At 40.8% G+C, this 21399-nt stretch overlaps 1 protein-coding gene across 2 annotated transcripts in view; it reads left to right on the forward strand.

The window, feature by feature from the left end:
* Positions 1-21399, forward strand: part of MYH15 (myosin heavy chain 15) — a 143725-nt gene that overhangs the window by 53194 nt on the left and 69132 nt on the right. For both annotated transcript variants that reach the window (XM_033941288.1, XM_033941289.1), the window contains exons 13-22: positions 811-929; positions 1625-1774; positions 3505-3675; positions 7583-7762; positions 8242-8374; positions 8858-8925; positions 9357-9444; positions 12193-12310; positions 13617-13740; positions 16450-16586. In XM_033941288.1, coding sequence (XP_033797179.1) covers positions 811-929; positions 1625-1774; positions 3505-3675; positions 7583-7762; positions 8242-8374; positions 8858-8925; positions 9357-9444; positions 12193-12310; positions 13617-13740; positions 16450-16586 — 1288 coding nt within the window. The remainder of the gene's footprint in view (positions 1-810; positions 930-1624; positions 1775-3504; positions 3676-7582; positions 7763-8241; positions 8375-8857; positions 8926-9356; positions 9445-12192; positions 12311-13616; positions 13741-16449; positions 16587-21399) is intronic.

Raw genomic sequence — 21399 nt, forward strand, 5'->3', positions numbered from 1 at the left:
ATATTATCCTGCTCTTAATAGGCAACCAATGCAGTTATTGCAAGAGGGGGGTAAAATGCTCAAATCTACCACCTCCACAAATAAGTCGTGCGGCAACATTTTGTACCACTTGCAGTGCTCTACACCTGGAAAAAACCATCCCCAAATATAGAGCATTGCAGTAATCCAATTTCTGTAGGATATGGCGATACTCGAGAGGGTTTAGAAGAGAGCGATGCGTTTGATAAAAGGTATGGAAAACCTTTCATACGCTGAAAGATTAGAGAGACTGGGGCTCTTTTCCCTGGAGAAGCAGAGACTTAGAGGGGATATGATTGAGACTTATAAGACCATGAAGGGCATAGAGAAAGTGGAGAGGGATAGATTCTTAATCTTTCAACAACTACAAGAACGAGAGGGCATTCGGAAAAATTCAGAACCAATGCTAGGAAGTTTTTCTTCACCCAATGGGTGGTGGACACCTGGAACGCGCTTCCAGAGGGCGTGATAGGACAGGAGTTCAAGAAGGGATTGGACAATTTTCTGAAGGAAAAGGGGATAGAAGGGTATAGATAGAGAGTTACTATACAGGTCCTGGACCTGATGGACCGCCGCGTGAGCGGACTGCTGGGCATGATGGACCTCTGGTCTGACCCAGCAGAGGCACGACTTATGTTCTTATACCTTGAACCACAATTCTAAAGTCATATCTCGATAACATTGGCTTCAATTAACTTAAGAGCTGCAATGAAAAAATGAAGACTTGACTACCATCAAAACTTGATCTCTCATTTTAACTGAGCACCTCTCTTTCTCTCCTCTGTTGATTAGATGCAGACAAGGTTGCATACCTCATGGCTGTCAGCTCTTCAGACTTAGTTAAGGGCTTGCTGCACCCCAGGGTCAAAGTTGGCAATGAATATGTCACCAAAGGTCAGACTGTGGAACAGGTGAGAAGAGGATTGAATGTTATCTTGACTTTACTTTGTGCTGTGCTGTTTTTGTAAGAAAATCCTGCAGCTAAAGGAACTGTTTCGTTACGTTATATTGTTTTTATTCTGAAACAAAATACACACATTACAAAACGTTGATTTTATTAATGTAATCCAAATTGTTACCCACACTCTTCTGAGAGCATCACAGTTGTTTTACTGAGACCCTATCAAACAATAAGCAATATTATAAACTTACTATAAATGCAAATTATTACTTACATAAATTATTTCATGAAGGACGTGGATGAGGTCCATCATAAAGCATTGTCCAAAATCTACTGGTTACCTCCAAGGCTAAAGTCTAACAACAGTAATAAATAATTCATCAATATATGGGAACAAGGTTTTTCACAAAGTATCTTAAGTACTTGGCTCTAACATTTCTGACTCGGCAAACCCACCAAATATATTGAAAAATACTCTGAAGTGAACACCCCCACCCCCCTCCATCAAGAATGTGGAGTATGCAGCCATATCTTACTAAGATGTACCAGGGTGAGGTAGGCCTGGTTTGTAAAATCTGGTAGTATGTATCCAAATGTGCAGCATGAATCAAAAATTGAAGCTCTGAAGTATTAAACTCAAAATCAATCCCTGATTTTCACTGATATATGGCCAGCTAAGACTCTCTGCTAAATGTTGTCTTGCAGGTGGTGTACGCTGTAGGGGCTCTGGCTAAGGCAGTGTACGACAGAATGTTTAAATGGCTTGTGACGCGCATTAACAAGACGCTGGATACCAAGCTGCCGAGGCAGTTTTTCATCGGTGTACTGGACATTGCCGGATTTGAGATCTTCGACGTAAGCACCATTTGGTAGACATGCTACAATACAAGGGGATCATAGTCAGTGGAATGGGATGGGCCAATGGGACTGTGGCCTCTTCAACAACTAGAGAGCTTGGAGGCAGGACTGGAGGTTTGGTTGGTTTGGCCCCTCCAACAAATAAGGTGTCCCCACTGCCTCTGCAAGGAAGTATTTGCCATGGTGGAAGTAGCATGAGAAAACCAAAAAAAACTCTGTGGAGTGACGATGTTCCTAAAGGTACCTTTGGAACTTTGACACTTTCAAATAAAGTCCATTTAGGAACATCATCACTCCACAGAGTTTTTTTTGTTTTCTCTGGATTTTCTTCTTTGTGGATATTTCGAGGGTCAATTCCTTTTGTTTTTTGGAAATAGCATGAGAACAGTATCTCATAGCACTATCAGAATTCTAGATACACAACTTTCCCTGCTAGCTTCCAATATAACTCTAGGAGGTATGCCACAATCTTCATCCCAATGAACTCTGATTCTTATTACTCATCACTGCTGATTATAGTTATCCCAAATAGCCTGGGGAAGAATAATTTCCAAGCTATTTAACAGGTAAAAAGCACTGTGCCCACATGAATCAGCTGTCTTGAAAACCATTCTCCTTTGTTGCTGCTATAGGCAGCACATTCTTCTAAGTATTTCTGGGGGGTGTATATAGGTTGCACAGGAAAAATACACATGTACAGTAGATTGGATTTCAGCTCTACAGTCATACTTTTTTCCAGCAAAATTATATCCAGAGAAAAAAAACCAGATGCAGCTGGCCACATGTTCTTTGTACCTCAGTGGCATAGCTATGGGTGAGCTCAGGCCCACCAAGTAGCAGCACATCTATGATATAGCTGGTGGGGCTTGGGTATCCCCATCAGCTATACCATGGATACCCAAGCCCTGCCAACTAATACCTTCTGAAACTTCTCCTACTGTGTACCTTTAAAGGGCCGATCCTTACCGGCAGCAAGCAGGGTGACGGATACACGCTGCTTACACCGGCCCCGCAGCCTTCCTTCTGACGCAACTTCCTGTTTCTGTGCAGGTGGAGTACATCAGAAGAGGAAGATTGTGGGACCCGTGTAAACGGCACATATCGGTCACGCTGCTCACTGCCAGCAAAGATTGGCTTTTGAAAGGTAGGTGGCGGAGACAGCAGTTGCAGCGGCAGGGATGAGGGACTTGAAAGACCAGATCCCCTGGGTGGAATTAGGAGAGATGGGATCGCCTGCAGGATGGGGTTCTTCTGCTCACTCAACTGGGGTCCAGGCCTACCCAAAATTGGGTGTCTGGCTACACCCCTGCTGTACCTACACAGGTATCAGTGAAAATGCACATGCACGCTTGTGCTTCGAGAACTGAGGTAATACCCCACAGGTATACTTGTAAAGTACACATAGGGGCCCTTTAACTAAAATATGGTAAGATTTTGCACTTCCTGCATATTCACTTCAAAAACTAGTATGTGGTAAATGGAAAGCCTTAGTGGTAAATGCAGAAGTATGATGGAAGTACAATGGTAGATAAAATGCTACCTTTCCTAATGTTAATGTCACTAAAAATTTCTGCTTTTTTGGTCGGAATGTTGGAGAACATCTCAGAAAGCTTCTTTTTTTATTCTTCCTTATAATGCGTGATGCATCTCCTTCTATTGTTTTTCTATTTACCATATTTGTTTGTCCCCCTGTTCTCAGCAATCTTACTGTGTTTTCCCATCCACAGTATAACAGCTTTGAGCAACTCTGCATCAATTTCACAAATGAAAAACTGCAACAGTTTTTCAATCATCACATGTTTGTCTTGGAGCAAGAGGAATACAAGAAGGAAGGCATAGATTGGGAGTTCATTGACTTTGGTTTGGACCTGCAGGCTTGCATTGATCTCATCGAAAAGGTGAGGGTGCAAGGAACGCTGGTGAATTTCGCTATATTCTTCCATCTTTATAAAACCTACTAAATAAATAAAATCTTTGTACTAGGCTTTGGAGTGGCGCCTACATTATTAACAGACCAAAAAGCTACACTTCTTCCTGACTGTAGGGTTCATTATGTCTTATAATATACACATTAGTCTCTTCAACATTCAGATTTATTGAAAAATTTATATACCGCATATTAACTATGCAGTTTACAAATTACACACAAATCAACTTAAGCTCCAGTTGCAGATCAGGTTTCAACAAAACGAACACAGGAAGGCATTAACAAACAGTTGCATTTTCAACATTTTCTTGGAAATTCATCCTCCCAGCACAAAATCGCAAAATTCCAGGCAGCGCATTCCAAAGCTTAGCACCTGCCAAAGACAGCACTGTTGCACCAATCCTAACATGAGAGATTGACATCTTACCCTCTAAACTCACTTTCATACTATTTTCTGATCTCAAATATCTCCTAGGCTGGTAAATAAAACAAACAAACAAAGCCCTGTCGAAATCATCGGCAAAGCGTGATATAAAATTTGATGTATGGTTGAAAGAATCTTAAAATGGGTAACCAATGCAATTGTTTCAGCATTGGAGTTCTATGTGTCATTCTTGAAACCCCAGTAATCAATCTTGCAGCAGAGTTAATCAACCTAGAATTTGCTCTGGCACAAAACTGGTGATGGTGTGTGCATTGGAGCTGATATTCAGTGAAGGCAAAAAAGATAAAACAAATAAAAGAAAAATAAGATTACATTATGATGCTTTTTTTTTTCCATTTAAACACTCCTAGTGGCATTTAAATTAATAGCTACAGTCAATGCAAATATGCATATATGAGGGTCCTTCAACAAGTTTCCGCACTTTCATACTTTTGCGGGAAATGTTTGGGGCAGGAGAAGTGATAAGAGGGTGTGTTAGTAGGACATTGGGGAAAAATGTAATGCAAAACAGGGTGATTATGTGGAAAAGTGATGTAATTTGCTTTTGAGATACAGTGGAACCTCGGTTTGCGAGTAACGCGGTTTGCAAGTGTTTTGCAAGATGAACAAAACACTCAGCAAACTTTTGTCTCGCAAACCGAGCATTGCCCCGATATATGAGCACTTACAGCTGCAGGAAGCGCCGCTTCAGGGGGATTCATCTTCCGTCTGCCTTCCGCATGTTGGAGAGCCTCTATCTGAGCCTACGCAGCTGAGTGTCGTCCCACCTGCACGTTGCGTATGATCACGCACAATGTCGATAATTGATGTTGTGTGTGATCATACGCAACGTGCAGGTGGGACGGCACTCGGCTGCGTGGGCTCTCATAGGCTCTCCAACATGCGGAAGGCACCCGGCATGGAAGGCTGACCAGTGGATGGAAGATGAATCCCCCTGATGTGGCGCTGTGTGGGCTCAGGGATTTTTCAGCGGCTGGCAGACAGAAGAGTCATCCCCCCAAAGCGGTACTGCGGGGTTCTCCAGCGACTGCCGGATGTAGGAGGCATTTCCTAGAGACCCGGCACCCGGCAGGTACACACCCCTGGGCCACCCCTCGCCACTTCCTCGGCACCTTTTGGGTTCTGGAACGAATTGTCAGTGTTGCCATTATGGCCTATGGGGAAAGTTCCTTTGATATTCGAGTACTTTGGATTACGAGCATGCTTCTGGAACGAATTATGCTCATAAACCAAGGTACCACTATATTTAATAAATAGTGTTTAAAAAAAAATAAAAGTGCAGAAACTTTTTGAAGATCCCTCGTCTAATTGGCAGTGCTTGAATATACATGTAGGACTGGATTCAGTAAATGGCACTGAAAAAAAAGTTGGTGCTGAACAGTATTCTATAAGGGGCATTCTGGAATGGACGCCCTTTATAAAATAGCATGATGTGAGCAACTTAAGCCAGGTGTAAATCCTGGTGTGTGAGATGGGATGCAATTCCCCCAAATTCCATAACACTGCATGCATTGTAAGGCAACTCCCCTGATCTATGTCTTTCCCGTTCTTGTGCCTCCTTTTCAGATCTATGCAGAAACACTTAGGTGCTATTCTGTGTCATGGTGCATAATTGTAGTTCTGCCGGATTTGCCATTTTGGCATCTTGCTTCCATTATAATGCTTGAAATAGTACATAACGTATAGAATTCCCTAGCTAATGGAGTTGCCATACTGCCACCATCCCCCTAATTTTATAAACTTGTACATTTACGAATTCAATCTTCTGGACCATTCTCCCAGAGGAGCTCAGAACAGTTTATATGAATTTATTTAGGTATTTGAGCATTGTTCTCTGTCTGTCCTGTTGGGCTCACATTCTGTCTAATGTACACAAGAACACAAGAACTGCCGCCGCTGGGCCAGACCAGCGGTCCATCATGCCCAGCAGTCTGCTCACTCGGTAGCCCCTAGGCCAAAGACCAGCGCCCCACTTGAGTCCAGCCCCACCTGCGCATGTTCCGTTCCAGTAGGAACCCATCCAACCCTGTCCTGAATCCCTGAAGGGTGCCCTCCCCCACAACAGCCTCTGGAAGAGCGCTCCAGATCTCCACCACTCTCTGGGTGAAGAAGAACACTCCCCCCCCCCAAGTTTGCACGGAATCCCCTCCCCTCCAACCTCAGTGAGTGTCCTCTCACTCTCTTCACCCTGGAGAGGGTGAATAGTCTCTCCCCCTCCACCAAGTCAACTCCCCTCAATATCTTGAATGCTTCGATCATGCCCCTCCCAGTCCTCTCCTCCCAAGGGAGAAGAGGCTCAGTTTCTCTAGCCCCCCGCTGGACGGCAACTCCCCTAGTCCCTCAACCATTCTTGTTCTTGTTGGAGCTTCAAACTAAAACTAAACGCAGAGAAAACAAAAGTCTTTTTGGCAAGCCCTAACAACAAAACAACGAAAACATCATTAAAAATAAACGGCCATGAATATCCAATCGCCAAAACCATAAAATACTGGGCATCACTCTAGATACTCACTTAACCATGACTGACCACACAAACCTACTGGTGAAGAAATGCTTTTACATGCTGTGGAAGCTAAGGACTATTAAAAAATACTTTGACACAACATCATTCAGATTACTGGCGCAGTCGCTGATCCTATCTACCCTAGATTACTGCAACATCGCCTACCTGGGTATCCCCAAAAAAACAGTACAAAAATTAAGATTAGTGCAAAACACTGCAGTTCACTTGATCTTCGGACTGAGAAAAAAAAGACCACATTAGCCCCTATTACAAGAAATTACACTGGCTACCTGTGGAGGCGCGAATACTGTTCAAATTTGCTTGTATCTGCTTCAAACAAGTCTGGGGCCTAGCACCTTCCTACCTGCAAACACACTTCACTCTACACAACCCCACACGTACAACCAGAAACAAAAACATCTTTGCATACCCAAAGATCACAGGCTGCAAATACAAATCCTTCCTAGACAGAACCTTCATGTTCCAAGCAAACAGACAGCAATCCTGGCTAGGAAACCACATAAATAAAGCCAGACAGACCTACAACACATTCCGAAAATCAATTAAAACCATTCTATTTGGCAAATTCCTTGCTTAATCAGATCACCTCTCTCAGGTATTTTTTTTCTTTTCTTCCCCTTATAACCCCATTTTATTATGTAACATCTTTCTTCTCTCATGTATTCTTTCCCCATGCTTCTCCAATTCATGATGTAACTTCCTTCTTCTTGCATTTTGTAATTCGCTGATTGTCCAGCCTTCTTTCTATATGAACCCCCTAGAAGTCAGTTTGACTATGGCGGTATAGAAAAATAAAGTTATTATTATTATTATTATTCAGACATTATTATAGCTGTGGTAATTAACCAAGAGCGGTCCTTGTGTCTCCTCTAAACATGTCAAAACTACTCAACATGTTTATGTTTGCAGCCATTGGGGATCTTGTCCATCCTTGAAGAGGAGTGCATGTTCCCAAAGGCAACAGACATGACCTTTAAAGCCAAACTCTATGACAACCACCTTGGCAAATCACCCAACCTGCAGAAACCCAGGCCTGACAAAAAACGGAAATACGAAGCTCACTTTGAACTGGTTCACTATGCTGGTGTGGTAAGTTACATTTCAGTTATCTCAGGGTTTCCCCAGCTGGCATCATGCTTATTGCACTGAGACCCGGAAACCTGCAATAAGCAAATTGCATTTAATTTTCTTCACAGTGTATTATTTGTAATGAATACCAAACACTGTACTTTAAAGTAAATTCACAGTTGATTAAAATGCATCTTGAAGTTTTATTTGATATGAAATAAATTTTAAAATTATTTGGAGAAAGTTTAAGGATGACTACAGCCCATAGTACAGGTGCCCCTTGAGGAAAAATGAATTTTGCCCTTACAGAACACAGTAGCCATCTGGCCTAAGTCTGGGTGATGTTCTGGGAAAGAGCAACAGAATTTCAGTGGAAGAGGGAAAAGGCACATTGAATGGAGAAAGGCCCACAGAACCTTAGGACCACTTATATTAATAATATTTATCATCTGCTCTTTGTTCTGTTTGTGATTTTGCTTTGTTGCTTTAAACCGCCAAAGGTGCCCTACAATATCATGGGATGGCTTGAGAAGAACAAAGATCCTCTTAATGAAACTGTGGTGGGCTTTTTCCAAAAATCCTCCAACAAACTCCTGGCATGTCTCTTCGAAAAATACATCAGTTCTGACAGTGGTAAGTGAATTGCTGTATGTCAAAGAGATTAGCATTGTTTATCTTTTATGCTTTTCTACAAGACCTTTCTTTAACGCATTACTTTATAGCTCATGTAGGGCTCCATCCCTGCTCAGACAAACTCCCACATGGTTTACTGCGATGAGGTTTATCTTTTCAGCCTTCTGTCCAAAAGTGAGAAAGCATAAAGGAATATTTTTCACGTAATAATTCAAAAGAGATATATGTATTGTTTTGTACTCTTTGCTTCTGCTTTGAGAATTTTTGTATATCATTATCAGCCATTGGGCCTTCAGGCCTTCCCTAAAGATCTGCTTTTAACTTTGTGTTTTTTTAAATGGTATTATCAGTGAACATCTAAATTTTATGCACCTGTTCTGAGTTGCTTATTGTTTCCACTTTCTTCTCAGAAGTGGATACCATGACACCATTTCTGGCTACTTTTGACTCATCCATCACTGATTGCTTGTATTTTGTTCTCAGCTGATCACAGCGGAGAGAAAAAGCGCAAAAAGGGAGCTTCCTTCCAGACAGTGTCATCGCTGCACAAAGTAACTCATTTTTATATCTTATATAGAGAGTAGGTCAGGGTTTCCATGGGGAAATTAAAAGTAACGTGAATGAAATTATTTGCACAATGATCAAAACAGTATGGAAGAAAATGCAAAGCTTGTAATAGGTTTTGCTCCACCCTAGAGGAAGGTTTGTTGTACATTCTTTTGCAAGAGGAGCCTCTACCTGGCTCTTGTAACTCAGTAGTGAGAGGACTTGAGGTTTAATTCCAGTAGTTTCACAAATTACCCCTTGTGGCTTAGGTCTTCAAGACTGGAAGCACTTTCATCTCTTCCTCCTCTTCTTCCCCTCTGACTGCTGCTCTCACCCTGTATGTAGTTGGAGCAGAATTGTCTTCAAATTATTTTTTGATACATTCTTTTTAAATCCCTTCTATATTTGCTATCTCTTATTTTCATGATCTTTGTAGGAAAACCTCAACAAACTCATGGCCAATCTGAGATCCACAGCACCACATTTTGTACGCTGTATTATTCCCAATGAAACCAAAACTCCAGGTAAGCAATCATCCGTCTTTCTTGCTTGTTTGTTCACTTCCTCTGTCTTAGATAGGGTGACCAGGACCCATTCCAGAAGAAAGACTTTATCCCAGAACAAGCAGGCAGCATATTCTTGACTGATGGGTGACGGCACCGACGGAGCCCCGGTACGGACAATTTTAGAGTGATTGCACTCTAAGAACTTTAGAAAGTTCTAGCTAGGCCACACCGCGCGTGCACGAGTGCCTTCCCGCCCGACAGAGGCGCGCAGTCCCCAGTTTTCTTAATTCCGCGGAGCTAAGAAGACGCGTGTTTCCAACGGCTGTTGGAAGTTTTTTCTCTTTTCACTTGCCTTCCCGCTCGCGCGTATTTTTTCTCTTCATAATTTATTTCTTTATTTTTTAGTTACCGTTTGTGTAAAAAAAAAAAAAAAAATCGTTTTATTTTTCATTTTTTCTCGATTTGCCCCGGCGGGGCCTGTTGGCACCATCGAAGCCTCGGGCTTCGATTTTGCTACAGCAGTTTTTCCCTTCATGCCCCCGTCACCGGGTTTCAAAAAGTGTCAGCGGTGTGCACGCCCTATCTCCCTCTCCGACCCGCACAAGTGGTGCCTTCAGTGTCTGGGTCCGGACCATAGGGCTGAAACCTGCACCCGCTGTAGTTCTTTACAAAAAAGAACTTTAAAAAATCATCCGTCTTTCTTGCTTGTTTGTTCACTTCCTCTGTCTTAGATAGGGTGACCAGGACCCATTCCAGAAGAAAGACTTTTTGGCCAGTTCTGGTTTTAAAATTACATCCATAAGCAGTGTAGATTTTGTAGTCCACAATTCTATCCATTGAAATCAGTGCTACAGGTCCCACAATGCATTAGGATAAGGTTGGCAGAAACCTAGGACTGGCCAAAAGTCTCCCTTCTGGGATGGGTAACCTGGTCTTAGTTGTCTCTTTTATTAATCACAAATCAACAACTCATTGCAATTCCATGTTTATTTTTAAGGGATGATGCCTATAGCATTTATTTTGATTTATCTCATGCCTTTCCAATAGTAATTCCAAGCAAGTTGCTTTCAGGTACAGTCTATATTTCGCTGTTCCTAGAAGGCTCACAATCCAAGTTTTTACCTGAGGCAATGAAGGACTAAGGCCCAGATTCTCAAAACTTTAATGCTGTCGCTAAACTGTTTTCTGGCAGTTTAGCCTATACACAGTTTAGCGACAGATTATCAAAAGGGATTGTCTCCGTCTTTAGTGAGGTTTCTAGCAGTCTCTGACACTGACATGCAAATGGGCTCTTCAACATTGAAATCTTCGCTGCTTTCCGCCCACCTCATTTGCATGCATGATTTTTTAAGAATGTCTCGGGTTGTTAGATTCGTTATCTAAATGGCTGCGTTAGCAGACCATCGCTTTTTAATGCGGGTTTTTTTTTAAATCCTGGCCTAAGTGACTTGATCCCAAAAAGTATCAGTGCGATCTAAACTGTTGAAAAGAGGTTTAGGTTCTGATGTCACTTTATCCCTGAGATATTCATGCCAACTTGTTTAATTCCTGTAACATATGGAATGGACTGAAAGTCAGAAGGATTGGTGGAGGAAGAGTGAATGGATGAAAACAACAACATTCATTGCAATTTACAAAAATATAGGTCTTACTTTAATCCAAAACCAAAGTTAGCATTTACTTGATAGGCAGGGCCAGTGCAGGTGGGGGTCAATGTTTAGGGGTGCCACAAGCTACCAAGACCACTCTTTCCTGTTGTGCTGACCCTGAGAAGTGGTAGACGAGGCGTCAGATCACAATACTTGGGCCAATTCTGCCTTCTTTTCTAATGCTACCTCCAAGCCTATGGCAGCAATGCATAAAGCAAGAGTGAAAAGTGGCAGGGAGCTTTCAAGCCTATGAATTCACAAAGTCCCTGATGGTCCCACCCCCTCTGATGCATTGCATGCACATCAGGACTAGAAATGTCTTCACAAACACATGGGCTTGAAAGCTTCCCAGCCTTTATCATGGTTGCTTAGTTCATTGCTGTCATGGGTCGGAAGCACAGCAGAACAGAGGGAGGTATGTTAGAAGGAAAATACTGGACTGAGGAAGAGAGAGGGAAAGAGAATATGGGGAAGATACTGGACAGATGAGTGAGAGTAGAGGGAAGCAAGAAGGGATGATTCTGGACTGGGGAAAGGAGAGAGAAAGGAGGTGATGCTGGACTGGGGAGAGGAGAGAGAAAGGAGGTGATGCTGGAGTGATGGGTTTAAGGGAGGGGCAAAAAGAAGGGGCAATGGTGGATAGAGGAAAGAGAAAAGGAGTCATGGAGAAGAGTGGTGTGGGAATAAAGGGAGATGCTGGGCAAGGAAGAAGAGAGAGGAGGAGTGATGAGGGAAGGGTGGGTAGGAAGGAAATGGAGGGATGAGAGAAGGCATGCTGGATGTGGGAGGGAGAGAAAGGGGTGATGTTGGATGGGTGAGAGGGAGTGAAGGAAGAGCAGGAGAAGAGATGATGCTGGATGGATGGGTGGGAGGAGAGGACAATAATGTTACAGGTTTTCCAGATGTCTCAGTGAGAGTTTATTCCTATTAGGAACCTCCTTGGGCTTTAGTCCCTGGCTTATATGGTGAATAGTGTGATCCTTAAAGATAACTGTTATACAGTAAACAGCCAAGGAATTATTCCAAGGGTGGGACATATATGCAGTAAATTAATAAAATGTATTTGATTGTGATCTTCTATTTTTTCAGTTTCTGCTTTCAATTAATCTTGTCTCAGGTGATATGGATCCTTTCCTGGTTCTTCATCAGCTGCGCTGTAATGGTGTTCTGGAAGGAATCCGCATCTGTCGCAAAGGTTTCCCAAACAGAGTGCTGTATGCTGATTTCAAACAAAGGTTAGGAGTGGAAAGAATACACCAGTCTAGGATCTCAAACACTCAAGATATTTTTCTATAGGGTCCCAAAGGTGCTACAGTAAAAGCGTATCTTGCTAATATTTGGGCTCAAAATACGGGTGTGCTATTTTAATGTATTACAAATACACAGGAGGTATAAAAAATAAAAAAATGAATTTACATCTCTGCTCCTGGATAACCGCTGACTTTCTGCTTTGTACACTAGAGAGATGATTCTATAAAAAGGGCACCAACATTTAATCAACAAGGACACACCTTGTTGACCAGAATACGAGTGTATATATGTGCATGAATATTTACATTAGCTCTATGGCTATGTAAGTATTCTTGCCTAAAATAAGTGTACGTATTTAACTTGTTATGCTAGCAGTGGTGCGGTGAGGGAGGTTGGGGGTGGTGGTGCCCGGCATCGCAGCGCCATGTGCCCCCCCCTCCAAGTTTATTAATAATTTGATATACCGACCATCAACATGTATCTACTCTTCCCCCTTCAATTGAGCCCCACCCCCACCCACTTCTTGACATGTCTGCCAGAGTGAGCAGCATCTTCCACCTGCTGCTCGCGCCGGCCTCGGCTCTCCTCTGACGTCACATCCTGGGCCCGCGCCCAGCGAGTGATATCAGAAGGGAGCTGCTAGTGGAAGATGATGCTCGGGTTGATGAACATTTAAAGAGTGTGGGAGTGGAAAGGAGTAGAGGCACCAGTGCCCCCCATGATAATGGCATCCGGGGCAGTCCGACCCCCTTTACTACGCCACTGTATGCTAGTATTCTGTAAAGAAAAATAGGACCTATTTTCTTTTATAGAATAGACGCAAATAGGCATCTTTGTGTTGCCTAAAGTTAGGCACTCTTTTACAGAATTGCCATCTAGTAGAGTATGCACAGTACTTGCCTGAGCTGTTTTATATAAATGTTTTTTATTTCAATTTGTTGATATACAAAATGCAGCTCACTGAAAACTAATTACAACCTGAACCAAAACAGCAGATAAGAAAGTCTATCGCATGGTTTCTTTGCGGATACAAAATGAATCCAACAGAAACAATGTCTGCCTGAGCTGTTTTAATAGGCCCACTGTTAGTCTTGACTTGTAATTGCCTATGAAGGAAGTAAACAGGTCATCAGTGTATTGCGGGTTACCTTACCAGCAGGTTCTTTCATCTGTGTTGGACATGGCTATGGAAGAACCAATTAGATTGATGGTCAGTTCTTTTAGTAGCGCTGGTTTGGTCTTTCTGACCTAGAGTTTCCACCCTATATTTCAACATCACTCTTCCAATAGGTACCGTATTCTGAATCCAAGTGCAATTCCAGAAGACAAGTTTGTAGACAGCAGAAAAGCATCTGAAAAGCTTTTGAGCACTTTGGACATAGATCACAATCAATACCGTTTTGGACACACTAAGGTAATGAGAAAGTACAGACATTTGTCTAGAAGAAAATTACTGACGTACAACTGTGAGATGGAAGAACAAATGAAGGTGTTATTCTATTCTAAAATTCATCTTGAATGGAATTTTTGGATTACAGTATCTCTATTGTTCCCATAACAATCTGAAGAACTAAAGAGACTTTGTTTAAACTGCTAAAAGGACAGTCATTGAGTATTATAGTGCCTATTTATTGTTAAAATAGTGCCTTACTAGTTAACATGTAATAATTTCCACATTTGCATTTAACATGTAAAATGGACAGCGAATGGCCAAGGACTTATAGTTAATGTGAGGGTCATCATTGCAGATTCAAGGCAGATAAAGCAGTGCAGTTAATGGCACCTCCGTAGGCGTAATTAACTGCATTACATTATAGTATCTGCATTGCAGTTATGTAAAGAACTTTTCTCTGTGTTAACTTTATAGCAAGATAACATATCCAACAGTTAATGCAGGGGGGGGTCTTACATTATTGCATGTTTATTTTGGTAATAATTGCAAGAATTCATCATTCTTCATATATTCTGTTGGGCTTTTCTGAAGATTGTTTGAAGTACAGTTGTACCTTGGTTTACGAGCATAATTCGTTCCAGAAGCATACTCTTAAACCAAAACACTCGTATATCAAAGCAACTTTTCCCATAAGAGTTAGTGTAAACTTGAACAATTAGTTCCACATCCCCAAAAACTTAATTACCATTAGGGACGCCTCCACCGCTGCCTCTTCCACAGACCCATCCACGCGGCTCCTCCAATTCTCCTCCTCTGCTGCTGTTCGCTGCCTCTCATTGCGGGTGGTGCTGGCTAAGCAAACGCCGCCGCTGCCACAGAGACCGACTGGACACTGTTGACTCTGCCGCTCCTGGATGCTACCCCCACCCCACCCCACCCGGATGCCACTACCCCCTCTGCTGGGACTGTCAGGTGCTGGCTCACTCCTGCCGGACGCACCCCGACTCCCATGTTCCACCCGAGGCCACCGGTGCTGCTATTGCCTCTTCCCCCCCCCCCCTCCCCCCGACTGGCCCTGTCCTTACCCCTGCACCGCCAGTGATAGAAAGTGCCTGCTGCCGGTCTGCTGCTGAGCCTTGAGCATCTGTGCATGCTCAGGCCTTCTGGATCTCACCCTCTCTGAGATTCTCATGAGATCTCAAGTCTCATGAGAATCTCAGTGAGGATGAGATCCAGAAGGCCTTGAGCATGCGCAGATGCTCAAGGCTCAGTAGCAGACTGGCGGCAGGCCCTTTCTAACTCCAGTGGCACATGGGTAAGGACAGGGCCGGTCGGTAGATGGGGAGGAGACGATCGTGAAGGGAGGGAGCAGCGCTGGTGGCCTCGGGGGGAGAAATACTGTTGGATCCCGCGGTCGGGTGGGGGCTCGCAAATCGAGCCAATGATCGGTTTACGAGTCAAAAGTTTGCTGATTGTTTTGCTCGTCTTGCAAAACACTCGCAAACCGGGTTACTCGTAAACCGAGGTTTGACTGTACTTTCTTCTACATATATTTTACAGTTCAACTTTATTTGATATACCACAAATAAAATAATTATCTAAGCAGTTTACAGCGCATAATCAGAAGGGGGGGGGGGGAACATCCAAGAATGCAAAAGCTACAATGTTGGAATAATAAAAAAAATTAAACAGAGAGTATAGAAATTATTCTATGATACCAAAAGGGAGTATAAAGGACACAAAGTGTGGAAGGAATCAAAGCCCTGCATAGTGGGAATAAATTAATCTACAGTGAAAAGAAAATCCTGAACAACATAATAGATTTCAAGGGAGCCTTGAACTTCACAAAATATGTTTCTAGGTGAAAATCAATAGTTAGGGCATCCCAAAGGATGGGCACCACAACTTTAAATCAGGATCACCTAGTAGAATCTAGGCATATACATTGATGGGTGGGAACCACTAGAATATTTTGTTGGGAAAACTGGAGCAATCAGGCAGGAGCTTAGGGTATTAAAGAAAGAAAAAAGTGGGGATATAGAACATTTGATGCACAAGCATGAGTATCTTAAATGAGATTTGGAATGTAATGGGGAGCTAGTGTTCTTCAATAAGGAATAGTGTAACATGAGCAAATTTACTTCCACCAGATATCAACTTCACTGCAGTATTTTGCAGTTGCTGTATTCTTCTAACCTGATACTGGGGCATGCCCTGGAAAAGGGAGTTGCAGTAATCCAATTTAAATAAGACTAAAGAGTGGAGAAGCAGACAGGGATGCAATATCAAGAAACCCATGAACAGAACATTGATGCAACATGAAAAATGTTCTCTTAACTAACCCCCTCCTTTACTAACGAGTAGCGCGGGCTTTAGCTCTGGCAGCGACGCTAGCTGCTCCAATGCTCTTGGGATTCTATGAGTGTTGGAGCAGTTACCGCTGCTGCCAGCGCTAAAACCCACGCTACACGTTAGTAAAAGAGGGGATAAATGTGAGGTGCCCAGGATTTTCACAGTTCTACTTTTTGTTTATCTGGATTTTATTACTGGAAAGACAGATAAGAAATTGTATTATGACTGTAGTTATTGTAAATTGTTTCTGTTTCATTTGCATATAATTTTTATTATTGTAAAGTGCTTCTTAGTATTCAAAGAAAAGTAGAATAGAAATGAGAAATAAAATAAATAAATCTATTCCCCAAATTTCTGATGTCTTTGTATATGTTGCAGGTGTTCTTTAAAGCTGGTCTACTGGGCCATCTGGAAGAAATGAGGGACGAGCGTCTCTCCAAAATCCTAACATTGATCCAAGCAAGAGCCAGAGGCAAATTAATGCGCGTTGAGTTCCAGAAGATTCTAGAGAGAAGGTACAGTACATTTATAAGCACATTAGTATCTCTTTGGAACTGGGAGGCAAAAAATTAACATGATTGCCGATTAGAGAACAGCCTTATGTCTTTATGCTGGATCAGTTCTGCTGCTTCAGGTCATGGGAAACAGTAGGACTGGCAGGGATGGGGAGGAAGATGGTGGACCCAGAGCTAGTTGCTTTTTAGCCCGACTTTGAATCAGACTTGCGGGTGGGATAAATAACAGTGCTGCGTTGGACTCATGAAGGAAGATCGTGATTGGGGCTGTAAAAGGCACCTACATCTGGTGGCAGCTACAAAACCAGTGCCATTCACGTGCCAGTTACATGTAGACTCCATTAACAGAATCACATCTACAGAAAAACCTAGGCGCCGGTAATGTAGGCCTGGATTTTAAAGGCCTACTGTACATTACCGGCACCTAAGTTAGATGGAGACTCATGGCTAACAGCACCTAAGGTCATCCCATAACCATACCTACTTTGACCTTAGAAGCCATTATTCACCATGCTTAGATGCAATTCTGGTGCCTACCTTTTTTAATGAGCTTCTAATTATTTTTAACAGTATGGTCAATTACCATGCTGATTAAAAACAGTTTAGGTGGTGGTAGGGCACCTACCTGCCTAATTTACATCGCCATTTCTAGAATCTGGACTTTTGTGTCTAGCATGTCTTATCTGTCCACCAAGTCTCTTCTATGATGCACTTATGGATGTCTTTTCTATTTGTAAATGTCTGAATTTCTATGTGGAAATAGTACTTGTTTTTATTTTCAGAGGCAAAATAATTATGTGTTCTATTTCCATTCCTATTCACAATTGTGCCCAACTAGGACGCCAAAGAGTATTGTGTCATAACTCACTGACTAAACTAGTCCTAGCTTTGCCTCATTGCATCTATTTATTTATTACAGTTTAGGAGGTGAAGAATTTATGTGCATGACAGAAGAGCGGGACTTGGGTGTGATTATATGTGATGATCTTAAGGTGGCCAAACAGGTTGAAAAGGTGACGGTAAAAGCTAGAAGGATGCTAGGGTGCATAGGGAGAGGTATGGCCAGTAGGAAAAAGGAAGTATTGATGCACCTGTATAAGATTATGGTGAGACCTCATTTAGAATATTGTGCTCAATTCTGGAGGCCGCACCTTCAAAAAGATATAAAAAGGATGGATTTGGTCCAGAGGAAGGCTACTAAAATGGAGGCGGTCTTCATCATAAGGCGTATGGGGACAGACTTAAATCTCAATCTGTATACTTTGGAGGAAAGGCGGGAGAGGGGAGATATGACAGAGACATTTAAATACCTATGTGGTGTAAATGCGCATGAGTCGAGTCTTTTTCATTTGAAAGAAAGCTCTGGAATGAGAGGGCATAGGATGGAGTTAAAAGGTGATAGGCTCTGGAGTAATCTAAGGAAATACTTTTTTACAGAAAGGGTGGTAGATCAAGTTTCAAGTTTATTATAAAATTTGATTAATCGCCTATTCAAAGTTCTAGGCGATGTACATCAGTATTTACAAAATTAGATAAATTTATAGTAATTTAACATACATTAAAGTATCCGAAGTATACATGACATAACGATACAAACTTGAAAACAATGGGTAAAATGAGGTATAGAAATACATTTTAATATAATAGAGACATTTAAGGATAAAAACAATGGGGAAGGTAGGTGAATTTAAAATGATTAAAAAAGTTAAAATATAAAATTAATTAATCGTTAAATGCATCTTTAAAAAGAAATCCTTTAAGATTACTCTTAAATTTATCTAAAATTCTTTCTTCTCTCAAATAAATCGGCAAAGAGTTCCAGGCTAGAGGGGCTGTAACAGAAAAAATGGTCTGTCGTCGTGTGCCTATAATTTTTAATGATGGGACAACTAATAAATGTTGATCAGTTGATCGTAATATTCTTGAAGTTTTATAGGGAATTAAGAATTTATAAATAAAAGCTGGAGTCTTTGATGTTATTGATTTAAAGGTGAGCAGGTTTAATTTATATATAATTCGATGTGCAACTGGCAACCAATGAGCTTTCCGGAGTAATGGTGTAACATGATCATATTTCTTAGCGTTTTCAATCAGTTTAATTGAGGTATTTTGAACGATCTGCAGGCGCTTGATTTCTTTTTGTGCTATTCCGTTAAATAGGGCATTACAATAGTCTAACTTTGAAATTACTAAAGAATGTATCAAAATATTCAGAGATTTTAGACAAACAAATTTTTTCATTGAACGTATTTGGCGGAGACTGTAGAAAGTAGATTTCACGACATGACTGATATGATCATGATATGTCAGTTTATCATCTAAAATTACACCGAGAATTCTAATTCTACGAATGATTTTCAGAGAAATACCTTTGATAGTAATTGGATTAATAAGAGTGGGAGTATCTTTCCAAGGAAATAGTAAAACATTTGTTTTATCAATGTTTAGAGCAAGTCTATTTGTTTCCAACCAGTGATGGATCTGGTTGAGTTTGGAGTTAATATGTGCTATTTCATTAGAATTATTAGGATCCAAAGAGTGTAAAAGTTGTATATCATCCGCATAAGCGAATACTGTAAAACCTATAGATTCACAGAGTGTCATGAGAGGTGCAAGAAAGATATTAAATAAAAGAGGAGAGAGGATAGAACCTTGTGGAATTCCATATGGCACTGAGATACCTTCTGAGGTGGTATTATTAAACTTAACTGTAGAACAACGATTGTCAAAGTAAGAGTGGAACCAAGTAAGTACCTGATCGGAAATGCCAATAGATTTGAGTCTATTAAGCAAAAGAGCGTGATCAATGGTGTCAAAAACTGATGAAAGGTCAATTGATATCAGAAGGACAGATGAGTGATGGTCAAGGTAATATAGTATGGCAGAGGTCATGCCAATCAAAGAGTGTTCAGTGGAGTGATGCTGTCTGAAGCCTGTTTGGTTGGGATGTAAGATATTTGTCATTTCTACGAATTCCGAAATCTGATTATATACTATCTTTTCTGTTAGTTTTGCAATAAAGGGAATGTTAGCTATAGGCCTATAGTTTGATATTTCATTTGAGCTAATCTTTGAATTTTTTAAGATCGGACGAATAATAGCTTTTTTCCAATCTGATGGCATGATACTTTGTTTCAAGCTTTCTTTAATCATATTTAGTATTAAGGGACCAAATATTGCAAAATATCTTTTAATGATAAAAGGAGGAATTGTGTCGGCCTGAGATCCCTTAATGTTAATTGTTTTAATAAGGGCTTCTAATTCTCCTAAAGTTGGAAGATTAAATTGAGCGCATTTCGCTGATAAATGGAAATTGGATTCAGTGTCCAAGTTTGAAGTCGTATTATTTGTTTGTGAAAAGTTGTCTCTTATATCTTTAATTTTTTTTTGAAAGTAGTCTGCAAGTTCTTGCGCAGATGGTGCTGAATTATTGAAAGTAACTTGTTTTTTATGCAGAGGAGAGAAAGATTTAAGAATGAAATACAGCGAAGAAATGTTCTTGGCTTTGAAAATTTGATTAGAATAAAATTTCATTTTTGCCTGATTAATTTTGTTTTTGTATATATTTGATTGTTCTTTAAATTTATCCAAATTTGACTTGGTCTTGTTTTTCCTCCAATGTCTTTCTAAGGATCTAAGTTGTTTTTTAATTAGATAAAGTTCTGGAGTAAACCAGGGGTTAGCCTTCCTTTTTGCTGAAATAATTTTAGTTTGTAATGGTACTAAAAAATCTAACAGATTTTTGATAGATGAATCCCATTGAAGAACAAGCTCTTCTATAGAGTGAGTTTGCAAGTCTTGATTGGTTAAGTCTAAGTTGTCAATAATTAAGTCTGATGATAGAACGTTGTAATCTCTATATGTAATGGTTTGTTGTATAGTATTTGTTTTTGTCTGAGAAATGGAATGTGATAATGTTATAAGAAAATGATCAGACCATGGGATTGGAAGACAGGAATCTAATTGATAAAGATTTTTAACATTAAAAGGAGTAATAATCATGTCTATAGTATGACCGGCTTGATGTGTTGGAGAATTTAATAATGGGTATAAGTCTAAATCATTAAGAAAAGAGAGCATATCCATAGTATAATTATTTTTCTGATCTTCAAAATGAATATTGAAGTCTCCTAAAATCAGAGAATTTGTAGTAGACGATGCAAAGTCAAAGAGAAGTGATTGAAGCTGAGCTAAATTTGTATTATTAACTGGTGGGGGGAGGTAAATGAGAAGTATATCAAGTTTAGGATTTGTTTTAACTGTAAATTGTAAATATTCGATTAGCGAGTTTATTGGTGAATAGTCTATTCCTATTGCTAGTGAGTTTTGAAAGATAACTGCCAGTCCTCCTCCACGCTTAGAGAGGCGATGATTGTATAGATAGGAAAAGCCAGGTGGACAAGCATAAGAAAGGTATGCTTCTTCTCCTTCAGTAAGCCATGTTTCAACCAAGCATAGAACGTTGTAAGAGGATTGAGTAATAAGGTCCTTAATTAGGTGATATTTGGTCTTTAGAGAACGAATATTAAGTAATCCTATTTTAATTTGTTTATGATTTATATTTTTTAGATTTTCTGATTTTGTTAGATCATTTCGTTGAGGAAGTAGAGAAATATTATAATGTGTGGAACAGTCTCCCGCTAGAGGTGGTAGAGACAGAGACTGTGTATGATTTCAAGAAAGCCTGGGATAGGCATGAGGGATCTCGTAGAAAGAGGAAGAGATAATGGTTACTGTGGATGGGCAGACTGGATGGGCCATTTAGCTTTTATCTGCCATCATAATTCTGTTACTACAGGAATTATAACGTGCC

Source organism: Geotrypetes seraphini, chromosome 4, assembly GCF_902459505.1.
Source record: "Geotrypetes seraphini chromosome 4, aGeoSer1.1, whole genome shotgun sequence".
NCBI lineage: Eukaryota > Metazoa > Chordata > Amphibia > Gymnophiona > Dermophiidae > Geotrypetes > Geotrypetes seraphini.